The sequence below is a fragment of the Microchirus variegatus genome (genome assembly GCF_963457635.1).
Source record: "Microchirus variegatus genome assembly, chromosome: 2".
NCBI classification, from domain to species: domain Eukaryota; kingdom Metazoa; phylum Chordata; class Actinopteri; order Pleuronectiformes; family Soleidae; genus Microchirus; species Microchirus variegatus.
The window spans coordinates 6848393-6870473 of NC_139803.1; the positions used below are offsets into that span (position 1 = coordinate 6848393).

At 40.2% G+C, this 22081-nt stretch overlaps 1 protein-coding gene across 2 annotated transcripts in view; it reads left to right on the plus strand.

The window, feature by feature from the left end:
* gabrb2b (gamma-aminobutyric acid type A receptor subunit beta2b) overlaps nt 1-16866 on the plus strand; it is a gene marked incomplete at both ends in the record, with an annotated part of 42572 nt that extends 25706 nt beyond the window's left edge. The window contains 6 exons of one of the 2 annotated variants that reach the window (XM_083910849.1): nt 3234-3316; nt 10700-10837; nt 13740-13892; nt 15541-15785; nt 16287-16427; nt 16522-16866. In XM_083910849.1, the coding sequence (XP_083766975.1) occupies nt 3234-3316; nt 10700-10837; nt 13740-13892; nt 15541-15785; nt 16287-16427; nt 16522-16866 (1105 nt within the window). The remainder of the gene's footprint in view (nt 1-3233; nt 3317-10699; nt 10838-13739; nt 13893-15540; nt 15786-16286; nt 16428-16521) is intronic. The other variant, XM_083910850.1, reaches the window with a different exon arrangement.
* Nucleotides 16867-22081: the final 5215 nt, after the last annotated feature.

Below are 22081 nucleotides of genomic sequence, written 5' to 3' on the forward strand. Positions count from 1 at the left end.
TATTTCTGCTGTGTAACACAGAGGATTGGACTCAAGATGAGCCTCTCTCCTCTGGCACAAATTTATCTGTGTTGTCAGGTGTGCCTCGACGATTACCCACCATGCTGTGTTGCTTTGTGGCAATTCCCTCAGTGAAAGTCAAGTTCTCGCACAAGATCAGAGCCAAGGAAAGAATGGCAGCCTATTACTCACAGCGCTGTCCTCACGTCCCCCCCTCTCAAAGTCTGACGGACAATGTAACCTCATCCACTGGCTGCTGCGACTGTCATTTATGATCCGTCCCTGTCCGTTTATTTTTTATAGCAATTGGAGAGGCAAAATACTATTATAATGATATATACAGGCAGAATACATTAAGGACAAGGAAGTAGAAGGCCATAGCTTCATGGTCATCGCTGTTTGTAGCTATTATAAAAGGTTTTATCATGCTAGAACTTTACTTTTACAATAGTAGATGAGGTCTTTGGGTAACTATGCCGTAAATAATCCACCTTTAAACTGCTTTGTTTGCAGGATGTGGATGTTGGACATGGCTTTTGATTTATTTTTTTAAAAGAAAATCAGTTATGTTTTATGTCCAGCCATTGTTTACCGCTCTGTCCTCCACGTGAGGGTCACAGGGCCTCACACACTCTAAATAAACAAGGACAAAAGACTAAATTCAACTGTAGTAAGATGTATCTTTAAAAAAAATGGCAATAAATGTGTTACAAAGAAACAGACAATGGATCAATTGACTTCTTTATGAAGAACAGAAAATATAGTTTTGGTGCCTCTCATCATGCCCTCGATTGGACTTTCTCAACGCCAAAATTGGATTCTGCCAAAGAGAAAGTGGAGCCGTTAAGCTTTGGGTGTCAGTTTTATGCTGCACTGTCTCATTTACCCCAAAGCTCTTGTATCTGTCAATACAATGACTACTGGGGCCATCCCAGTGGCAATGAAGATCTTAATCTACAGCCTTATTGATCTCTGTCTCTGTCTCCCTCTCTCTCTTTTTCAACATGCTCCTTAGGGTCAGATGGTATTGATATGTGTCACCTCCACAGCTGGAGGTAAAAGCCAGATCCCATTTCAGTGTGTCACATGATTATATCATTTACATTTGTCATTTAAAGTACTTCCACTTAGGTGAAACTTGTTACCTGGACAATAACTCTGAGACCTTTTTCGTTAACAAACGCTATGGGGATGAGATCGCTACCGTTGTGTGTCAGGGCTGTTGCATTGCTCCCCTGCTATATATAATAAAAACATGTAGCTCCCTTGATTTACACGGGGTCGTGAAAGGAAGAGTCACCGGCTTATTTATGTATATGATGCACAATATATCCCCTGAATGCTACAGCTATTAAAGTACATTGTTGTCTTGAGATGCAGTAGGAAGATAATTTCATTAGCGCAAAGCTCGAGGCCTTATGATAAATCATCTTTTATTTTTCCATGTTCTTGGGGAGTCGTGCCAGTTCCTTTCATACACTTTCATCTGAAGCAGAAAAACTGCAGCATAGAGAACGGAGAAACTTGAGCAGAGCTTTGATTCTAAGTGGAGAGAAACATATCCAAGAACTTTGCAAAGCAGTGTCAGTCAAATCAAGAGAGAAAGGGATGAACAACTTTGCCAAAACCAAACCAACTCTAAAATTGGTGGCAGCTGAAGAGGTTGTTATTCTGTGAACAAAAACAGGTTGTAATGTGTTTCATTTAATTCCACCCGTGTACCGTAGAGTTGGGTTCTTGTAGTCACTTATTGTCCATTTCAGGTGGGGCCTCACAGAGGATCCACAGGATTATCCAAACAATGCTAGAACTGGGACACGAGGATTAGCTTTTGCCCTGGAAACCTGAAAAACTGCCACCACCACCACCACTACCGCAACCAATGCATTTTCCCGAACAGTGTTTGGAAGATTTAAAGTCCTATTCTGTTACACAAGGTTTTTGGGCTCGTATAAATGTATATTATGTCTCATAGTTCATGTCATGTTTCTTGGAAATGTCAAACGTCATTAACGTGGGGCCCCAGTTCACACTACATTGGTATGAAGAATGAAAGAGGGACACAAATTATGATCCTAATCCTAAATGCCAAACAGAATGTTGGGTTGCTGCTCGAGATTGTCAGAAAGCAGAGTCTGCCAAAGTTCAGCTGCTACTCAACAGGGTTTAACGTCTGAACTGGAGCTGCAAATTAGCAATTGTTGTAAACCTTTTGTGCAGCACATCAGCTTCATGTGCCGTCTCGGAACTAAATGTATGTTAAACTGCATTGTCCTTATTAAATGAATATACTTCTATGTTATTACTATATAAGACTGTGTTTATGTAAGACTCCTAACATCCCTGTATGCCCAGCTCATTTCTCAAGAACAACACAGAAGGGAAGTCCACACAACAATAATAATTTAAAGCTCTTGTTAAAAAACTTGTTTTTATGGTCAAAAACCTCCTAGTTGCTGTAAACGAGCCGATAGAAATCCTCTTTTCTGACGGTGTTTTCCAGCCGCGAGATTTGAGACTCAACTCTCTCACCCAGAAGACAGAGTCTTGTGATTGGCCAGTATATTCAGCACACCCGCTCTCAGAAGCACAGCTCCCCCCTCTGGAACCGTGGATGCACTGCTAAAACATTGTTTTAACAGTGTTTAAAAATAGCTTCTTCACGACTCCCCGCCGCAGTCCCTTTCATGACTTTGACCCGGAGTCAGACCCAGAGTCAGAAGTCACTGTCGCTCGTGAAACACCTCTACAACGGACGTTATTCTTCTTCTGAGGTTCAATGTACGCAACCGGATGTGCCCGGACTAGTGCCAGGAGCAGGTTGTTCAGGAGAACCGCCGTTTACGTAACTGGACCGGGTTTTTTCAGAGATCTCGCTGAGCCCGAGATTACAATAAAACACAGCGTTCTCAGCACTTGCTGAAATGTTTGTTTAGAACATTCAGGGCTTCTTAAACAAGGTAATGACGCCGATACACACCAAAACTTCCGGTCTAGGTCCGCTTTAAAGAAGAAGAAACGTTAGGGACTCAAATACACAGGCCTTAAGGAAACATTGTTCAAACATGTCTTCCAGTTTGAAAGAGTAGCCCAGGAAGTAGTAAATAAGTAGTAGCCACCAGGGGATGGTTTCAAGGTTTCAAGGTTTTGCAACCACCTTTATATACAGTCTATATGACTGTATATACCAACTCCTGTTAGATTCTCCCACAATCACCGTCATGTCTTTTCAGGATCACGACCACTGCTGCTTGTATGATGGACCTCAGAAGATATCCACTGGATGAGCAGAACTGCACGCTGGAGATAGAGAGTTGTGAGTAGTCTGCTTTCTTTATTGTATTATGTATGCATTGTCTTCTGTGATTTGATGGTTTTAGTGGTAAAGTGCTAAATGAACTACCGTGGCATGTTGTCCATATCCAATATGGGTTACAGCCCTGATGTAAACTGCCGTTTTATTGCCAACGATCTCACTGCTAGTTGCTCTCGCACATTACACTGTAAATTAATTAATTAAGGCATCCAGATGTGTATAACATATACAGATGGCTAAAAATGTTTCTACTGAGCTGCAAGGTTTACCATCGGTATAGGGGAGAGAGCATAGGAGGAGCAATGGAGCCAGTTTAAGGGCCCTTTTTTTGTGAAATAACAGGCAGGAAGTTTAATTAGTGACAATTAGAGAGAGGTCTTTTGCATAGGAGCTGCCTGTTTTAAAGCAGTGTGGTAACAATAACGCAGTAATGAAAGCTCCTCAATGTACCGATCGACCAAAGGGAGTTTTCCTGGTGCAAGATGTCAGAAAAAGAAAAAAAAGTCAGATTAATTGGGTATTGTATAAATAAATAAATTAACAATATGTTGATATCACACATTATATCCATCCTCAGATGGAAACTGGGCTATCTGTATTCTGCATTTTTGCACTATGCACTATTAAGGCATAATACTTGAAGTGAACCAGGAGTTAAATGTTGTTCTCGCCAAGTTTGACAAGGTGACTTCCAGTCAGGTACTCTCAGCTCTCTCTCTTCTTTACTGATGTCGGCATCACGTCTTCCTATCAAGTCCAAACTGTCCATCAAATATACAACATTACTTCCCTTTACCCCGTCTGTCCATCACTGCCACTTCTTAGCGGGGATGGATGTGTAAACATCCAGGCTCTTGTGCTTTTAAATTGACAAAAAAAACAAAATAAGGGACCACTGACCCTAATCAGCCACTGCAGGCTTGTTAGGAGACATTTGCAAGAACAATCAGGTTAATTCATTTCTTATTACAGCCCTAGACCTGTTTGTATGTTTAAATTAGTTTATTCACACATATCTTTTTCCATTTTTCGTCCATAAAATACAATTTTTTGTACATGCAAAGACACTATTTTGCTCAAGTTGACAGACATAGGAGACTAGCAAAGCAGTGAGGCCCCTCTGTGCTCATGCTTTTGTTATGCATGACCTTCATACTAACACTGCTATGCATGAGACTACTCACTTGACACCTTACCAAGGGGGAACAACATGCACAGACACTTTAAATCAAATCAGACCTAATTGGGGATCTGGTACCGCTGGTAAGACGGTGCAAAAAACATGTGACCGCAAATGTTGCCTCACACTGTGCGCTGTCCGTTTAACGCTGTACTTGTTTGAGCGGAGTTCGGGGGAATGACTGTAAACAAGGGGGACAGAGAGGGAGGGACCATGGCTGTTTATAAATGAGTGTGCCTCATCTGCATCTGCACCCTCAGCGTACATCCTTCTCTTTTAATTTGGCGACAGGGCTTTTTTTCCTCATCACGTGAAAAAAACACACTTATGTTGCCTTGAGACAGGCATCTATGCACGCCTGTTTTTGTGTTTTTGTGTTTTTGTGTTACCTCCGTAGGAGCTTTTCTGGCCCAAACACTGACCTTGTCGGGACCACAAAACCTGATTTCTGAGGAACCAGTTTTAGGCCTAAGATTTGAAGTGTGGTTAGATTAAGGCATTAACTGCTTGTGGTTAAGGTTTGGGATGCTAGGCTCTCCAAATGAATGGAAGTCAGTGGAGTGTCTTAAGATGAATAGCTGTGCTTTGTGTGTCTCATTATTGTTGTTTAGTCCTCATGGGGGCCATAGCCTGGTCCTAATGAGGTGGAATCTCATTTCTAAGGTCCTGGTTAGTGATAAGCTGTGAGTTAAGGTTAGACATTGACATGTTAGGGTTTGTTTGTGTGTGTGTGTAAAGAGAATACTCACACTTCTCCTCTTAAACGCCTCACAAAGCAGTATTATGAAGGAGATCTCAATTATTGAAGATCTCAGATTACCTTCAATTAGTCTTTGGCTTAAATGGTCGATTTCTATGAAGCGGTTTCCCTTTGTTTGTCCTTTTTTTTTTACTCTCTCTGCACATCTTTCCACTGTGCTCCCTCTCGTCTCTTCAGTCCGAGTGTCATTATTTCATACTCAGCTCTTTGGCCACGTGCTGACTTGTCTCTGTTGAGTTTGATTGTTTCCCTAATATCTCCACTGTACACTGAGCTGTTGACCTGTGTCTGTGATTTAATAAGCGTTGACAGGTTGATATAACATCCAAAAATGTCCCCTTTTTTTTTGGACCAGGCCTTTATGCCTTCATGCTGACCTTTTCTGGGCATTTATGGGCTAAAGTTAAATTGCTGAAACTGCAGTTCAATTACAGACTTTGTATCACATAATAAGAAGCTATTTTAGCTCTATAAGAAGGGTATTATTATCACATTACGCACCATGAATGGGTGAGTGATAGACAATGGGGCTGCATATAGATGTGCTGTATGAATATGTGAATGGCACAACACAAATACACGCATAATAATGATGTGTGGAAAGTAACACAACTCATTTCGAAATCTGCAGGGCAGATAAAAAGCTGACAGCTACGTCACTATCAGTCACAAGCATGTTATCCTCTCAGCTTTAAGTTGGAGCTACCATCTGCTCAGGGAACCACAGAAAGCATTAATTCAACATAATTCAGTCACTGTTATTATTTCACTTCATCGATTACAGCTACTGACTACACACATATTGATTATTGGGTTTTTTTCGTCTTCGGAAACACTGAATATTTCTAGACATAATGCTAAAGTTTGATAGACAACAAAAATGATGTAAAAATCAATTTTGTGGTCAATATCAAACAAGGTTTTCTTTTTTTCCTTCATAGGAAAATAAAAACAGGTTATCATCTAGTGCATTGGTTCTCAAAGTGCGGCCCACGAGCCAATGGTGGCCCACAGAAACATTTCTGGCGGCCCGCAATGAATTACAGTCGATAGTTTTAAAGTTGCATTATGTAATAAATCTAAAATCCTCGTAATATGTCACAGAGACTCAGGAATGATGTTCATATAACAAACTGAACTCACCAACAACAACAGTACAGACAAAATATTAGCATTAAAAAAATATTTTGCAGACTGCAAATCATGTTTATGTTTGGAAATCATGTTTTGGCGTCATGTGGCGCCACCTACCGCCGTATCAAAACTTTGAGAACCCCTGATCTAGTGTATTCTATAGTCAAGAATATTCTCCATGGATGGAGATTGGTTCTTTACAGCCCATCAGTCTGTTATAGTATCTACTGTGGATAGTCATGATAATGATATACTCTCTGGATATATAAAAACATGATTTGATTTCCTTTTTCATCACGCTACAGCGTCGTCTGTCATACGACCACGCTGAGATCTCCTTGGCACATAATGCACTGCAGACGCTGCTGGCTTGTTTTCCTCAAGCTCACATGCAGTAGTAGAGGATACAGGAGACAGTTGGGTTTGTAACCTTTCAAGCCAGGTCCTGTCAGCTCGCATTTGTTGTGTTGTTACTTGCTCAGCGTCGCCACAATGCACGTGTAACTCAGGACTTCCACTAACGCACAGTAGTGTTTCCTCACAGTAAGGAAACACCATCACCTGCATTATTTAAAAGGGTTAACCCGCTGATGTTCTAGGTCACTGTTACAGTAATGCAGTTTGTGATGACCATTACGCGCTCACACACTGCTGTACGGTTGCTTTACCTCCACGGGTAGCAAGAGATGTAGGACTGACTTCACGAGTAGCAGCTGTGCACCTTTTCAATAAATCATGACACAAGTCGGGTCACTGAACCGTCAAATAGTAAATCCTACACATGTGCATTTTTGCCCCGGATTAACTGCTGCTTTAGCTTTGACGTGATGTGACTGTGGAGCCAAAATTAGGAATTAAACTGAATGGCAAAACCAAACATGGCGTCATCAATACGTGAACATCCTCCCACACGCGTGTTAAAACAGATTGTGCTTATTTCGCATGCTCTAAGAGGCGAGAGAGAGGCATATAATGCTGTTTCACACAGTGGCTGTGCACTCACAATGAAACTAACATTTCATTAAGACATCTTTACTGGCTAATAGTTATATTTTCTGCACCAGTGATCCACATCATATGGACAGAGCCACTTCCACTCTCTATCTCTCTGTTGCTATTGCTCCCCATCACAGGCCATTTTTAGAAACAGCAGACAGCCTCGGCACTCGGGCTGGCATGGCTTATTTATATGTATCTTTAAGATGTTCCATCCCCCGTCCAGGCATCACTGTTTTGCTGTGTACTGGAAAGATGTGAAGACGTTTTTTTAATTGGTCACCAACAATAACATTAAAGTTGCTTTTAAATAAATGGAATCAAAAACGAATTAGAGGCATATTGAGGAGTAGAAAAGGCAGTTGTTCAGAGGGAGTGTGTTCAATAAGTGTGACATGTTGTGGCACTGCTCGTTTCTTATTGGAACTAATGTTACTTTTTCCGTATACAGGACTGCTTTTGTATCCTTGATTCTTATCTGACCAGGTTTGTTACACTCTATGCATAAAACAAACATCTAAACTTCTTGTTCAGGGCGATGCCGACTATTAGGATGGTAAATATCAAGTCATTCCGGGATACTTTTTGTTTTTGAGACTAAAGTCAGCTCACTGTCAAAGTGCATCTGGGCAAATAGATAATTTCCTGAATTTCAAAAAATCATTGAAATTATTCCTTAAGCGGTTTGCAAATATTTTCAACGGATCCTTGTTCAGGGTGATGCCGACTATTATGATGGTAAACTTCAAGTCATTCCGGGATACTTTTTGTTTTTGAGACAAGGATATTTTTCCTCATTTTGGGTGTTTTTGTGACCTTTACAAAGTATGCCACGAGGGCAGTGGTGTTTACATATTGAGATGTGAATTCTTCTCGACATTTTGATGTTTCAGAGAACACCATTTAGACTTTGAAAAAGGCCATCCCTGACTGTGTTTTGCCAGAGGCGATATCAAAGCCCATGTTTTTTATCTCCCTCCAAAATCCTTCTTTGCCCATTAAAACAAACCAACGGGGACATTATTTCATGAGGTTGATTAAAAGGCCTGCAGTATGATTTGGTCAGGGAGATATGCCAAAGTCATACATATATAACTTAAGTATTGTATAGCAATGTCCTCTGATGGAATCATGGACAATTTCTTTTATCTTTGGCCTCTCTTCCACTCAACAAATAACATGTATAAGTTTTGCACAAACACCTTCACTCACTAACAAATACAACACACTTTTATGCTCTGAGTTAGAGCCACGAGGGTCGAACACGTCGACTCATATTTACATTTTGAACTTCCAGTAAAGGAGGTTATTCAACCGGGGTGTTATCACTTAGGAAATGTATCTTAAATTAAGTTATTCCCATCTGGCCCCCTAACGTGCCCTTATTCCGTCCCATCTCAACTAATATAATTTCCTTACACACTTATACTTTATAAAGAAGCACTTAATCTCTCGCTTAAAACGCAGCTGCAACTGAGTGAGCATTAATCGAATTTTACTAAGTCTTTCCTTCATGACTTATTCGTTCGGGTGAACGTTTTTAGTTTATTATATTTTATCGATTAGCTATCATTGAAGGGGATGATGATGATGATTATGATGCAGCTTAACTTTTGAAAGAGATAACATTCGAACACAGCAAACACTGAAGTCCACGTGTCAGCGTGTGTGAGGGTGATAATGAAAGAAGCCACTAAAGAGTCTGCTTTAATAATGCAGAGCAACTAAATAGGTCACACAAGTATTAATTAAGGAGAGGAAGATGGAAGGAGGAGGAGTGAGAGACGGATGGACATATATAATAGTAGTTATGTTAGAAATAAGTGAGGGGAGGCAAGGAAAGGGGTGTAATTGAATGGAAAAAATTGGTGGGAGAACGGCGGATAAAAATAGAAAAAAGCAACGGAAAATGCGGGGAGGGAGAAGAGAGCGGCGGTGTTGTATAATGGTATGTATTTTATGCACTAATCAATGAAACAGTGTGGGAGTTGACTTGAGATTGTTCTGTCAAACGTGCTTTTATACTCCGCGCTGCAGGAACCCCCCCCCCTCGTCATCATCATCACTGCCATCCTACACACGCATCAAACATGTTAATTAACTCTCTCGCTGTTAAACGTCCGTGTCATCGAGTAACGGTCACGCAAAAAACAGTCATCGATCAATCGTCGCCGACGGGGAAACCGAGTTACGAGATACTGAAAGTACTCAAATTGAACCTTATTTAACAGTTGTACGGTGTCATTTCTGTTGTTTCTTCAGAGGCAGTGCTGAAGTGTGTTGAAGATTCCTCCTCCTCCACAGTAGACCGAGTTCACGCTCCAGTGCACCCATCATGACGAGCTGTCAGAACTCCAACATAATAAAGCACCGCTCGCTTTGCCATGTACAAAATACGGCATCCTTAGTGTTGAGTTGCACTAAAAGTTTCTCCTTCATTCACTGTGGGACCATTTTTGTGTCACAAAAGAATGTGGATATAACCCGTTTTTTATTCAAAATATTTGACTCAAAATGCACTTTTCATTGAGTTGGAACAGCATTTTAATTGTGAGCCACACTTTAAAAAATAAAATAAAATAACTCCCACTAACCCCAGCTGTTTCTAGTCCCTTGTTGTCTTCTCATTACTCCCTTATTTTTCTGCCTCGGAGACCAGAACTCTCGTGTCCTGAAGTCAGCAGACATGACAAGCGCACCACAGCAGACAGTTAGGCAGTGGATTATGCAAGAGCCACGTTCCATGGTCTTTGGTAGAGATAAATATTTATGGACTCGCTTCTTGCCCCCGTTTGCAGGGGTTTTTATTGAGTTTTTAGTGGTAAAAGCGTGATTATTTAATCATTTTTACTCTTGGTATGAATAATTGAGTTGCTCATGGGATGAACATAATAAAGTTGACTCATATATATATTTAGTCACATATATATATAAAGTTACTGCATGAAAGGTTGTGTGTTTAAGTATTTTTCATAATTCATAGTTTTAACAGGATTTTCCATTATTCAGTTATTGTCGGAGAGAGAACAGTGGCAAGGAAACAGGAAGTTGCTCAGGGACGCTTTAAAAAGTAGACGACGCGCACGACTGTCGTGTATGTGTCGGCTTTTATCAAGTGTAAAATAAATCCATTATTAATTCAAGTCTAAAATGTTTAACTCATTATAATAATAAAAGTAGGTAACACAATTCACTTCAATTCTTTGGGTCTCACTGCCCTGCATTGTTTTCGATGTTTCCCAGCACTTTCCCAACACTGTCCATAGTAATAGTAACATAGTAATGAACATTCTTTTTGCTCTTATATCTATAGATGGTTACACGACGGACGACATCGAGTTCCACTGGCGAGGAGGACACAACGCCGTGACGGGGGTGGACAAGATTGAGCTTCCCCAGTTCTCCATCGTGGATCATAAGCTCATCTCCAAGAACGTGGTCTTCTCGACGGGTAACGTCCTGCACGGCCTTTAAACGCGTCGCAGTCATAAATAAGAGAAGTGGCTTGTGTTAAAACTACATTTTTTAAGGGTGAACGCACAGCACAAATACAGCTTAATGCAGCCTCATGGTGTTATCATTAAAATAAATATATATATATATATATAACGTGTTGCACATATTGCAGCCACACATTTCCAGAAATGCTAATGTTATGTAAGCCAACATACATACACATAAACCTTCAAATGAAGCAATCATCTGGGAGAGCGACGACACCATGACTTATTTACCGGCAATAATCAAAAAAAAAAGAGAAGAGAATTTGGTCTGCGGGGCAGTAAAATATTCATGTCTTTGGCATTTTCATATTCATGAATTTGTCACACAAGAAAGTGATCATAAGCAGAACAGTCGCTCTGCTGAATGTGTCTCTGCTTTGCTACCGTGTTGAATAAGAGCGAACCATTAATGCAACAACACTGTAGTGACTCCAATAATAACACCTTACTCTGCAGAGGATTGCTACTGATTGCACAATACACCACCCACACTGAGCTACAGTATATATACACCATTAATATGCATGCAGGTAAGTCAACTCAAGTGTATCCCTGATTGTATTACTCAATGAGGAGATATGCTAGATGGGAGATTCCTTTTTAACATGGGTGGGGGGGGGGTGGGGGGGGGGTCATGCTGAAATGCAAACATCAGCACAAGAGCCTGGGCATTTATTCAACATCAGTGCCATGAGTCTCATGTCTCCTCTCCAAGGAGAGACAATGTCATTGTTGCCCTCATGAATAAAACATCGGGCATTTACCATTAATTCTCTACTCAGGCCGCTTTCTTACTTCATAAAGAAATAATCGGGCGATTGTCTCGGTGGCTCGTGCCAACAGGAGCTAAGTTGAGTTGAGCCGTGTGGATTCTTGGCGCTTAAGGTACAAGGTTCCATATTTTAAAAAATAGATTTCGTCTTCTTACATCGTCTTCTTACATTCATCTTTTACTTAAAAGTTCTGGCAATCATGTTTTTGCACAAGCTCCATTTGTTCTGGCAACCTGATATTATTATAGCTGTACACAGACTGCAAACCTGCTTACTCACAGTAAAAGAAATAAAATCCATTGCCCGGATTCTGAGCACTGAAAAAGGATAAGCTGCTTGATGGATTTGTCTCTGTGGCTGCAGCCCAGGCAAAGCATATTTTATATATTATGCAGTCTTCCACTCTTGCTTTCCAAGCGTCCAAATCACCCACCTCCCTTATGTCCCTTATCGCCTCACATTTTCCATACACATACGCTCCCACTGGCTGGCCTTGACGTGCACTGGCGCTGTGCCGAAAACACGTGGAGGGTCTCGTAGCCAAGGACAGTGAGCTGTAGGCAGGGGCAGCACACTTTGCCAATTCTGCGTTTGGACCTGGACACAGTAACGCCGTGGAAGATTACCCCCCCGACGTTTGCCAGATGATCCACGAGCGCATTTCTGGAACCAGGCCCGAGGCCTCAATGTTTAGCCACCAAATCTCGACAAAGAACTTAAGTCCAAATTGTGACCGCCTCATCCCGGCGCACTGACCAAGTTTTTACCAAGATACAGAGGCAGCAACAGTTCTTCAACTGTATTTGACCTGTACGTGTGTGCCGCTTAGGAAATAAACGAAACACCTTGTTCTTGCCAGAGCTTCAGGGGAACACAAGAACCACAAACTATGTTCTTACGGTGATTAGAAACTAAAGGGAAGACAGAGGGAAAAACATCAGGAAGAAGGATCAAGCCTTTTCTTAATTATTCTCCCTCATGCTTCCTCTGTTTCTGCTTGACTTTCATCTCTTGCAGTGAATTCCCTCATCCAGTAGTAATTTGGTTGTGCAACTAAACCCAAAATGCAGCCAATTCCCCGAGAGAGTATAATATGTGTACTCGTACAGTTTTTCGCTCACCAAAAAATCCTGTCGAGGGCTCATTTCAAATAGAGCAGCGATAAGCAAAACAAAGGACCCTTAGCGCACAAAAAAAACATCAAACCACTTCCAATATTGTGTACAAACACAAGAAGAGAAGAGCTAATTCTAGTTAGTGGTGATGCTACAGCTCTCTGGAGACGACAAACACAGCTAACAGACAACCTATAGATGAGCTGAGGGGATTATAATCAGTTTATGTCAGTCATTATAGAGGACTGTAAAACTAGCAAAGGCTTTTAGACTGATTGGTGAGTCCAAACAAAGTGGAATGATGTGTAGTCTACTGGAATTTGCTGCCCCCTTAATTTTTTTTTTGTCTGCTTATTTGGATGAAACCAAGTAGCTCCTTGGATGGAATTATAATGGGGTTTGTCCAACATTTTCTAAATTAAAGGTGCCACATGTAAGAATGTGGCCAAAAACGGAAAACAACATTCAAATTCAAAATACGGAGGTCTTTTAGGTTTCATTTTCTGACGTAACTGGCAACCTGTGGTTGCTCGGCAGCTGAGACTCTACTGACTGCAATGAATGGTGGACGGCGGTAGGTGGCGCCACATGCTAAAACATGATTTCAAAACGTAAACATGATTTGCAGTCTGCAAAATATATTTTTTAATGCAAATATCGTGGATGTACTGTTGTTGTTGGAGTTCAGTTTGTTATATGAACATTATTCCTGAATCTCTGTGACATATTAGGAGGATTTTATGGCCAGTTGCTTTAGATTTATTACATAATGCACCTTTAAGGAAATACCTATACCCAGTCGCCTACCAACCGCAAGACATAACCATAACTTTGCCACAGTGGTTATGTTTTAGTGTTGCTTGATTGGCTTGTCTGCACAACAGTCTGAGAACAGCCCAAAAATATATACATTCCCTCTATGACGGCGTTTCTATTTTTCTTCCACTGTCCCCTCTCTGCAGGTTCTTACCCTCGTCTGTCCTTGAGTTTCAAGCTGAAGAGAAACATCGGGTACTTCATCCTGCAGACGTACATGCCTTCTATCCTCATTACTATCCTCTCCTGGGTCTCATTCTGGATCAACTACGATGCGTCTGCTGCCAGAGTGGCTCTAGGTGAGGCCTGCTTAGTGAAAATACATTGAGCAGGTAAATCTGAGGGGGGGGGGGAAGCCATAGTAGCTTCCCACTCCAATTATTCCCGCATAACCTTTGTAACATTCACCGTGAGGTAAATGGAAACGTGTTGCAGGATCCTCAAAGGAAACAAGTACGTAGTATACTAAGAAGAAAGAAACGCGACTAATTAACACAGAGGAGGAAATTCCACTCACCCAAGATGAATTTCTTAGGGCTGTGAAATGTTCACACTTTTTCTCACAAACTTTTTATCAAATAATTCCATTTAAACGCTCCGTGGCTTTGTTTGATCCAAACAGGGACTTAATTAAGTCCTTGGAGAACATAGGACACAACACGGTGGTGATTAACTCGGATAAACATCTATGGTATAGGACAACAAATGCTGCTAACGCACTACATGTTTATAGGAAGTCTTCTTTTCACCAAATTCCATCCACCCAGCTTCCAGCCCATCCCTTTAGCTTTCGTCGACAAGGCAATTTCACTGATTGACAACTGAGCTGCACTTACTGATCCAGGGGGAAGGCATGCATGGGATTTAATGAAAAAAAAAAAAAAAAGAAAAGGGTAATACTACATAATGGAGGGTGGTCAGCAAAGTTGGGAAATTCATGTTCACCCCCACATTTAAACGCTTGCATCCAGGAACCACTTTACTCCTGACCTGATTTCAGGCATTAAAGTGAACCTGTCACAGCCGCGTCACGTGGTCTCTGCTGTGTTGCAGAAAATCCTTTGTTGTTATTGCTAAGCTATTGCAGCAACAGCTTGGGAGAATTGCCCAAATCCTATTTTGAGCGCTGGTCATCTGACAGCCTTTGTGACAGCTGTATTTAATTTTTTTTTTAATTTAGTAATTGTAGCACAAAGACTCTCAAACACAAATTGCCTTAAATAATCTCACTTCACAATCTCACAGGTACGCGTGGTACACGAGCGCTAAGAAAACCATTATTTATTCATGTGCGGGAAAACACATTTCGCATGCCAATTATAATGCAGGTGCTGCATGTCATAGACACTGCACACTGTTGTAAACACACACTTCCAAAAACCAAGTGGTTAGCTTCAAAACAGGAATGAAATCAGCAGTCGGAGTTTGCATGCCACTCATAATAAGCGCAGACTTTCTGTCTGTACCTGTCCTCACAGCCTGCTGGGTGAAGCTTTTCAAAACTTTTCTTTTCTCAGTAGGAGTTCTGCACTAATGAACGAGAATTTCAAATTTGCCATAATTGCTTCAGGTGCACCGTCTTTAAGCGTACCCGCTCGTGCAGGATTTGAGGCCATCATGGGGGGCAGAGACCCTCAGTTTCATCGATCCAAACAGGCTTAATCCAGCACAGACATGGTATCGAGTTGATCGTAAAAGATAAGTTACAGCCAAAGGGATCAAAACTGTCTCACACATTCAGTCACAACAGACCGGTGCCCTGCATGTGTCCTTGCTTCCAACACATCTGATTCGTTATCAGGCTTCTGCAGAGCTCGCTGACGATCTGGCATTTGAATCAGGCGTGTTTGGAGCAGGACCAGGATTAGGAAACACTAAGAAAAGGTTTCTTAATTAACATCTACACACACTAATGATCTAATCTGTAATATTATTATTCTCCGTCAGGTATAACAACGGTGCTCACCATGACTACCATTAACACCCACCTGAGAGAAACGCTCCCCAAGATCCCGTACGTGAAGGCCATCGACGTGTACCTCATGGGCTGCTTCGTCTTCGTCTTCCTGGCTCTCCTGGAGTACGCGCTGGTCAACTACATCTTCTTCGGGAGGGGCCCTCAGCGGCAGAAGAGGGCGGCCGAGAAGATCACTACAGCAAACAACGAAAGGATGAGGATGGATCCAAATAAGGTTAAAAAAAAAAAATTTAAATGATGGAAGTTAATTACAAGATTTACAGTCGTGTTTTTCTTGCGTTTGCAGGGAAAACGTTAATTTAATTTCTCATAAAGCGATGGAAAGAGTTCGGAATAATCTCAGCGATGAAAAGAAATGTCACCAAGTGTTGACCTTATGTTTCTCAAGCCCTCTGTGCCAGTTTTAATAAGCTTTCCGTTCCGTACTCCGGCAAAACAGCCACCATATCATGAGCACATATAGGCAAGCGGATATCAGCTGAATACCAAACAGTGACCAAATTGGAAAAGCCTGTAGCCTGTGGCAACAAGTGATGCAAAGGCTTGTGAATCCACTGATAAAGGAATTCAACTGTGTCCATGTCTTGTTTACGCGATGATTTCATTACGTTATAAAATTTGTAATTTTTCCCCCGCCCCGCCCACACACAAATGCTGCAATCCTCCATCCACAACTTTTTCCGAGTAATGACAAACAGCTGTGTTTGACCTGCAGTGGCTGGTGGGGAACGTGGTCGGCAGAGACGACACTCTGTACGCCAGAATGAAGCAGAGGGATCTCGACGGCCACGACTCAATGTGGGAACCCATCTTTGTGGACGACGCGGCGATCGGACTTGGCGATCAAAAGAACAGGGTACGAAAAACACCTGCTTTACGAAATGTTTTTCGAATACCAGGTTTCAAATGACTTAGATATAATATTTGCTGTTGTTCTTGTTGTTTCATAGATGGACCCCCATGAAAACATCCTTTTGAGCAACCTGGACATGAACGACATGGGTGTCTCGGAGCTGGCTCTGGGTCTCAATGACCCGCGGAACACCATGCTGAAATACGACAGTTCGTCGTTGCAGTACCGCAAAGCAGGCCTGGCCAGGCACAACTTTGGCCGCAACGCTCTGGAGCGTCACATGACTCAGAAGAAGAGCCGACTACGGCGACGCGCGTCGCAGCTAAAGATCAACATCCCAGACTTGACTGACGTAAACTCTATTGACAAATGGTCAAGGATGATCTTCCCGACCGTCTTTTCCTTCTTCAACATCATTTATTGGCTTTATTACATCAATTAAACACGAAGAAGAAGAAGAAGAAGAAGAAACACCAGTGATCGCAAAATATTTCCCTCGTTTTTTTTTCTTGTTTGTATCTTAATTTCTATGTGATCCTGTAACACTGGACTGAATTACTGCTGTATATTCAAGACTGGATCCATGTCCGGAAACTCCACATCTGCTGGCGAACACACGACAACCTTGTAGAAGAAAGATTACAATCATATAAGGTGCCTGTTCCTAAATAATTGTTTTAAAATGTTACATATTTTTGTCAATGGCGTACTCTGACATGAGTTTGAAATGTTGGTTTGCATATTTTTGTATGTTTTTATTATGTTAGACTTATAGAATATACTTAAATCATTGCCAAAATATCATAGTGAGATTCAAATTGAACCATTTTAATGATCCTTCGCATACAAGTTATCGTATTTACAGGGTTTCCAACAAAAAGACTCAATTGAAAATCTCTCTGGGCTCGAATACAATATAATGTTGTATATAAGCGTTTGTTTTTCAGTTCATAAACATCTCAATAAGGAAGCGTTAAGCATTATCAACGAGGATCACGACGATGCTTCCACGTTTTAATACAGACTGCACTCGAGACGCCTGCTGAACATGAACAATGTCATAATGTAAAGAAGCATGAAACTAATACAGCCAATCTGGATGGTTATAACTGTGTTCTCCCCACTGTGTCATGTTTTATAACAAAGTTAAGACGAAAAAGAGGAGGAAAAAAAACAAATATTTATATATTATACTAACTATTAACACAGATTTTTGTCCCAAAGTGCATTTTACACAGAATGCACGACCTTATTTGGAGAAAGTAGTTTAGTCTTAAAGGAAATGTAAATATCACATGTATAGCATTAATTATAAGGAAAGATATGACCTACACATGATTATTTTAGCCCCTATTCTCACTTTCCTGATGAAAACTGTTGACGAGGCTTCGCAGCTTTGATTATTCTGTCGCGGTTCAACAAGGCGACAGACGACGAGAAGCTAAATTTAATTTATTAGTTCACAGAAAGACGAGGGTGCGTAAAAAAGCACAAAGAGCATCAAATATCAGGTGATAACTCTGTACGCACTGTATCTGCATCTATTGTTTATTATAATTTTTAAAATCTACTAGATTTTAAAAGAAAGCAATGTCATTGATGATCTTAAAAGGTAAAAAAGCCGTAAAACAAAACCCACGTTATTTATCTGATGTTGTACAAAACACTTTGCACACACGTTCTTAAAGCCATAGAGGCTGAATCATTGTTTTTTGTTTGTTTTTCTAATACCTGGTGCTTATCGCGGCTTAAGAGAATTGTTACTGACGTGACGATTATGATTCCAAACCTAAAATACAATAAACTAGGGCTGTTATACACAAGAGAGTCTGTGTGAATGAACTCCTCGCAGTGTATTTATCAAAACAAAAGAATTCAATATAAAGTTGTGCTCGGAGTTCAAATTGCAGGAGCTGAAACTGTGAGGGATTCGTTTTTAAAAAAAATAAGAGAACAGAAGATCCAACACAAAGGAAACATGACCATTTGTTGATTGTAGGTGTGTGGGACCAATGAAACAACACTATTTCTATGATTTACACTCACAGTTATGTGTCATGGCATGCTGCACACAGTTTTATCTCCCTTTTCTGTTTTCAATCGGGTTCTTTTTCCTCACTCGTTTGTGTTTTTGTGTTGAATCTACTTCATTTAAACATAAATATACGAGTAATTACATTATTATTATAAAAAAAAAAAGTATGTTGATTGGTATTGCAAATATTGTATTAAAATATTTACATTTTGTTTTTTAAAAAGAAAAATAGCATTTATGCAACAGCGGAAAGGTAAACTCTATAATATCTTACACAAACCTAACTTATAATAGTCCAGTCCATTTTGAACCACCAGTGTTCACCGTGTGTTTACATGTCACCGATTAAAACGAACCGTTTGCACACTGTGCTGGAATCTGACGACGTGCACGTGGTGAGGAAATTGAGTTCTCTAGAGAAAAAACCCTGAAGTTAAAATATCAACATACAGTATCTCACCAAGAATGTATATATGGATTGGGTGTTTATTATTCTTGTAAATAGTTATATGCTTTCTATTGGAAAGACAGAGGGACTTATTTCACTATAATTTATATTAAAATGAGAATAGAACGCAAAGGGTGATGTGAAACCATGTAAATAGTTTTTGTTTTAAAGTGTCACTTACTTTTTTTATTTGTCCAAGCACTTTTTTTCTTTGTTTTGCCAAAATGTTCATGAATGTAGTTGATATTCTTTTGCAGCATTTATTTGCTGCAATGTGTCAGCAGAGGTGTAACCGTTTTTATTTTGTTGTTGTTGTTGTTTTTTTGTACCAATGATCAGCTGATTACAGATTTCAGAAACACACACTCGCATAAAAACGGGGTCAGGTGATGAAGATGCCTTTTGTATCATCCCCCCAAAATCCAACCATCTCAGGTCAGCGCAGTTCACACCATAGACCACGACCTTCAGTTTAAACCCAAATATTGTATTTAAGGAAAAGTACCTTAGTGAGCTTCTTTCAGACGTTTCCCCCTCTGTCATTTATTTATCTTTCGTTTAATTTAAAACCATATTATAGCCAACAGTGCGCATACAGTTATTGCTCAGCATAGGTAGAGTTTAAAAAAATATTTAACCATATTTAATCAATAATTTAAAGTCATTAAGGTACTTAACCCACCATAGCCATAGAAAGAATAAAACTTCCCGATATAAATATATTTCTAAATATTCAGAATAATACTGTATGTAGTATGATGTGCGTGTGTGTGTGCGTGCGTGGGTTGGCCAGAGTTTTCCTAAAGCACACCGCTAACTGGCAAGAAAGGCCTGTGCTTCATGAGTTCTACACTTTGATGTGTTTGTACTTCACAGCGCTGTTTGGTTTCATATACTGTATTTTTATATTTCTATACTCCTGTGTAAAAAAAAAAAAAAAAAGAAGAGAAAAATGCACACTGCTGTTTGTTTAAATCCTTGTAAGTCCAATTTTGGCAATTTTCACATTTATACTATACAGAATAATTACCTTGTCTACTGGGAAAAAAAGAAAGAGATGGCGTCGTATGTTTATGAGAACTTTTCATTGTCCCACGTATGAAGTTTAAAACAACAACAAAAAAGAGAAAAATACAGGTTGTACACGGTTTGAAAATGGCTTTTCTGAACTCTTGGGAAGGTATATACGGTTTTTTCAGAAGTTTTTCCATCAGACAGACTTTTTTCCGGAGAGCAAGGACAGACTGATACTCTAAAGGCCTGAAATGACAAATGTTGGTGACAGAGTATGTTTGCACACACTCACAGAAGAAGCCTTAGCCTCCTGCTGCACTGGACTTCACACCTCGCAGCATCAATCCTCTTTACCCTTTCAACACCTTCCACCTTGAGATATCCTTGTATCTGCCACACACACACACACACACACGAGCATTCCCACAGAACTGAACTGTATATGCTCCGTACAGATAAACCATGTAAAAGTCAGTGTCCATCTTTACTATGAAAAACTATGAAAATGAATACATTGTCAATAAATATTGTATACAGTTCTACATCTGCAAGTGTTTATTAAGTGGTTATTACTGCTCCACGTTTTGACAGTTATTAAAGACAGATTAGACAACACATAATTTACCATAACTATATTGTGGGATATTGTGTGAGTGAGAGCAGTTTATCTTATAATGTTATATCATCACTGAAATGACTTAGAATGATAAAAAAAATCTATTTATCCACACATTTTCTTTCAATGCACAGATTAGAGCTGAAACAATGACTTGATTAATCAATTACTAAATGAATCGTCAACTATGTTGATAATCGATGAATCGGTTCAAAGCTTTTTTCCGTGATTAAAACAAGATTTCTGATTGTTTTAGCTTCTGAAATGTGAATATTGCGAACAATATAACAAATAAATAATTAAAAAGTGAATACTTTTGGTTTGTGGACAACGTGGAAAACGTTTTCCCGACATTTTATGGAGCAAAAATGATTATGAAAATAACCAGCTCTATTCCAAATCACAGATTACTGACTAATATTTAGACATAAAGTTTATCTTTTTTAAATTAGATACAAGTCTAATAATAATTGTTGGCAGGCTTTTCTCTGAAAGGTGTAATGTTTCCCCTCCGAAGCAGTTCAAAGTCCATCTTTAAAAACAGGCTTCTATCACTTCATATGTTTCCATATCAGAATGTATGAAGCATAAGCACAAACCAAGGCGATCTCACTGACTTTCTTGCAAGGCCTTTTGCGAGAAATTGTGCCATCCAAGGTCAAAGGAAGCTTTGATCACTGAATCTCATCAACGTCAGACGACGGCACCACAATTATTGCACCGTTTCCATTCAAAATGTCATCACCGTTTTTTCCGTCACTTATTATGTCACAGAGCCAACAAGTGTATATTTGTTTAAATGGTACTTTGCCAAAGCATTATCTACAATTCCGTGTATAAGAAAAAGAAATGCATGCCCTACAGACGACATCAACAGAAACAGAAACATATCTAATCCCTAACGGTCTTGTGGCAGGAGAGGGAGACGGAACGTCCATGAGTGAAATCCTCCTCCTGACAGACCAGGGAGCTGAGGAATTAATGAGAGTATATGATTTGTGGATGACCCTTGACAATACTGACAGCTGATATGAAGCAGCAGCACATAGAAAAGAACATTTTGAATTCCACTTCTAAACAAGTAAAAGACACTATAAAACTTGTCTGGTCACAACTAAACAGAATATGTATACAAAATGCATAAGTGGGAAATGAATTCCACAGCAAAAGGGATCTTTTCAAATCCGCATTGCCATTTTTAAAACAAGCACAGTGCGCTCATTTGCCGAGATTTGAAACCAAGCCACCGTGGTGATGTGGAAATAGAGCTTGTGTGGCTGTGGATAGAAGGACATGAGTCATGACACAGAACTGTGGGCAGGCCTGGCATTACAACAAAGACATTAGGAGTCTAATGCGAAATGCCTCCTTTTCATCTCTCTCCCACAGCACTCGTTTCTGTTCATCTCCCACACCATGTGTCTGTTTGTCTGTGCATGGCCCACCTCGTTTTTGTTTTTTGTTCTAAATCATCCTGTGTGACAGATTAACCAACAAAGGCAGGCAGAGTTTATTCAACCAAGATGTTAAACCGTCATTTTTAG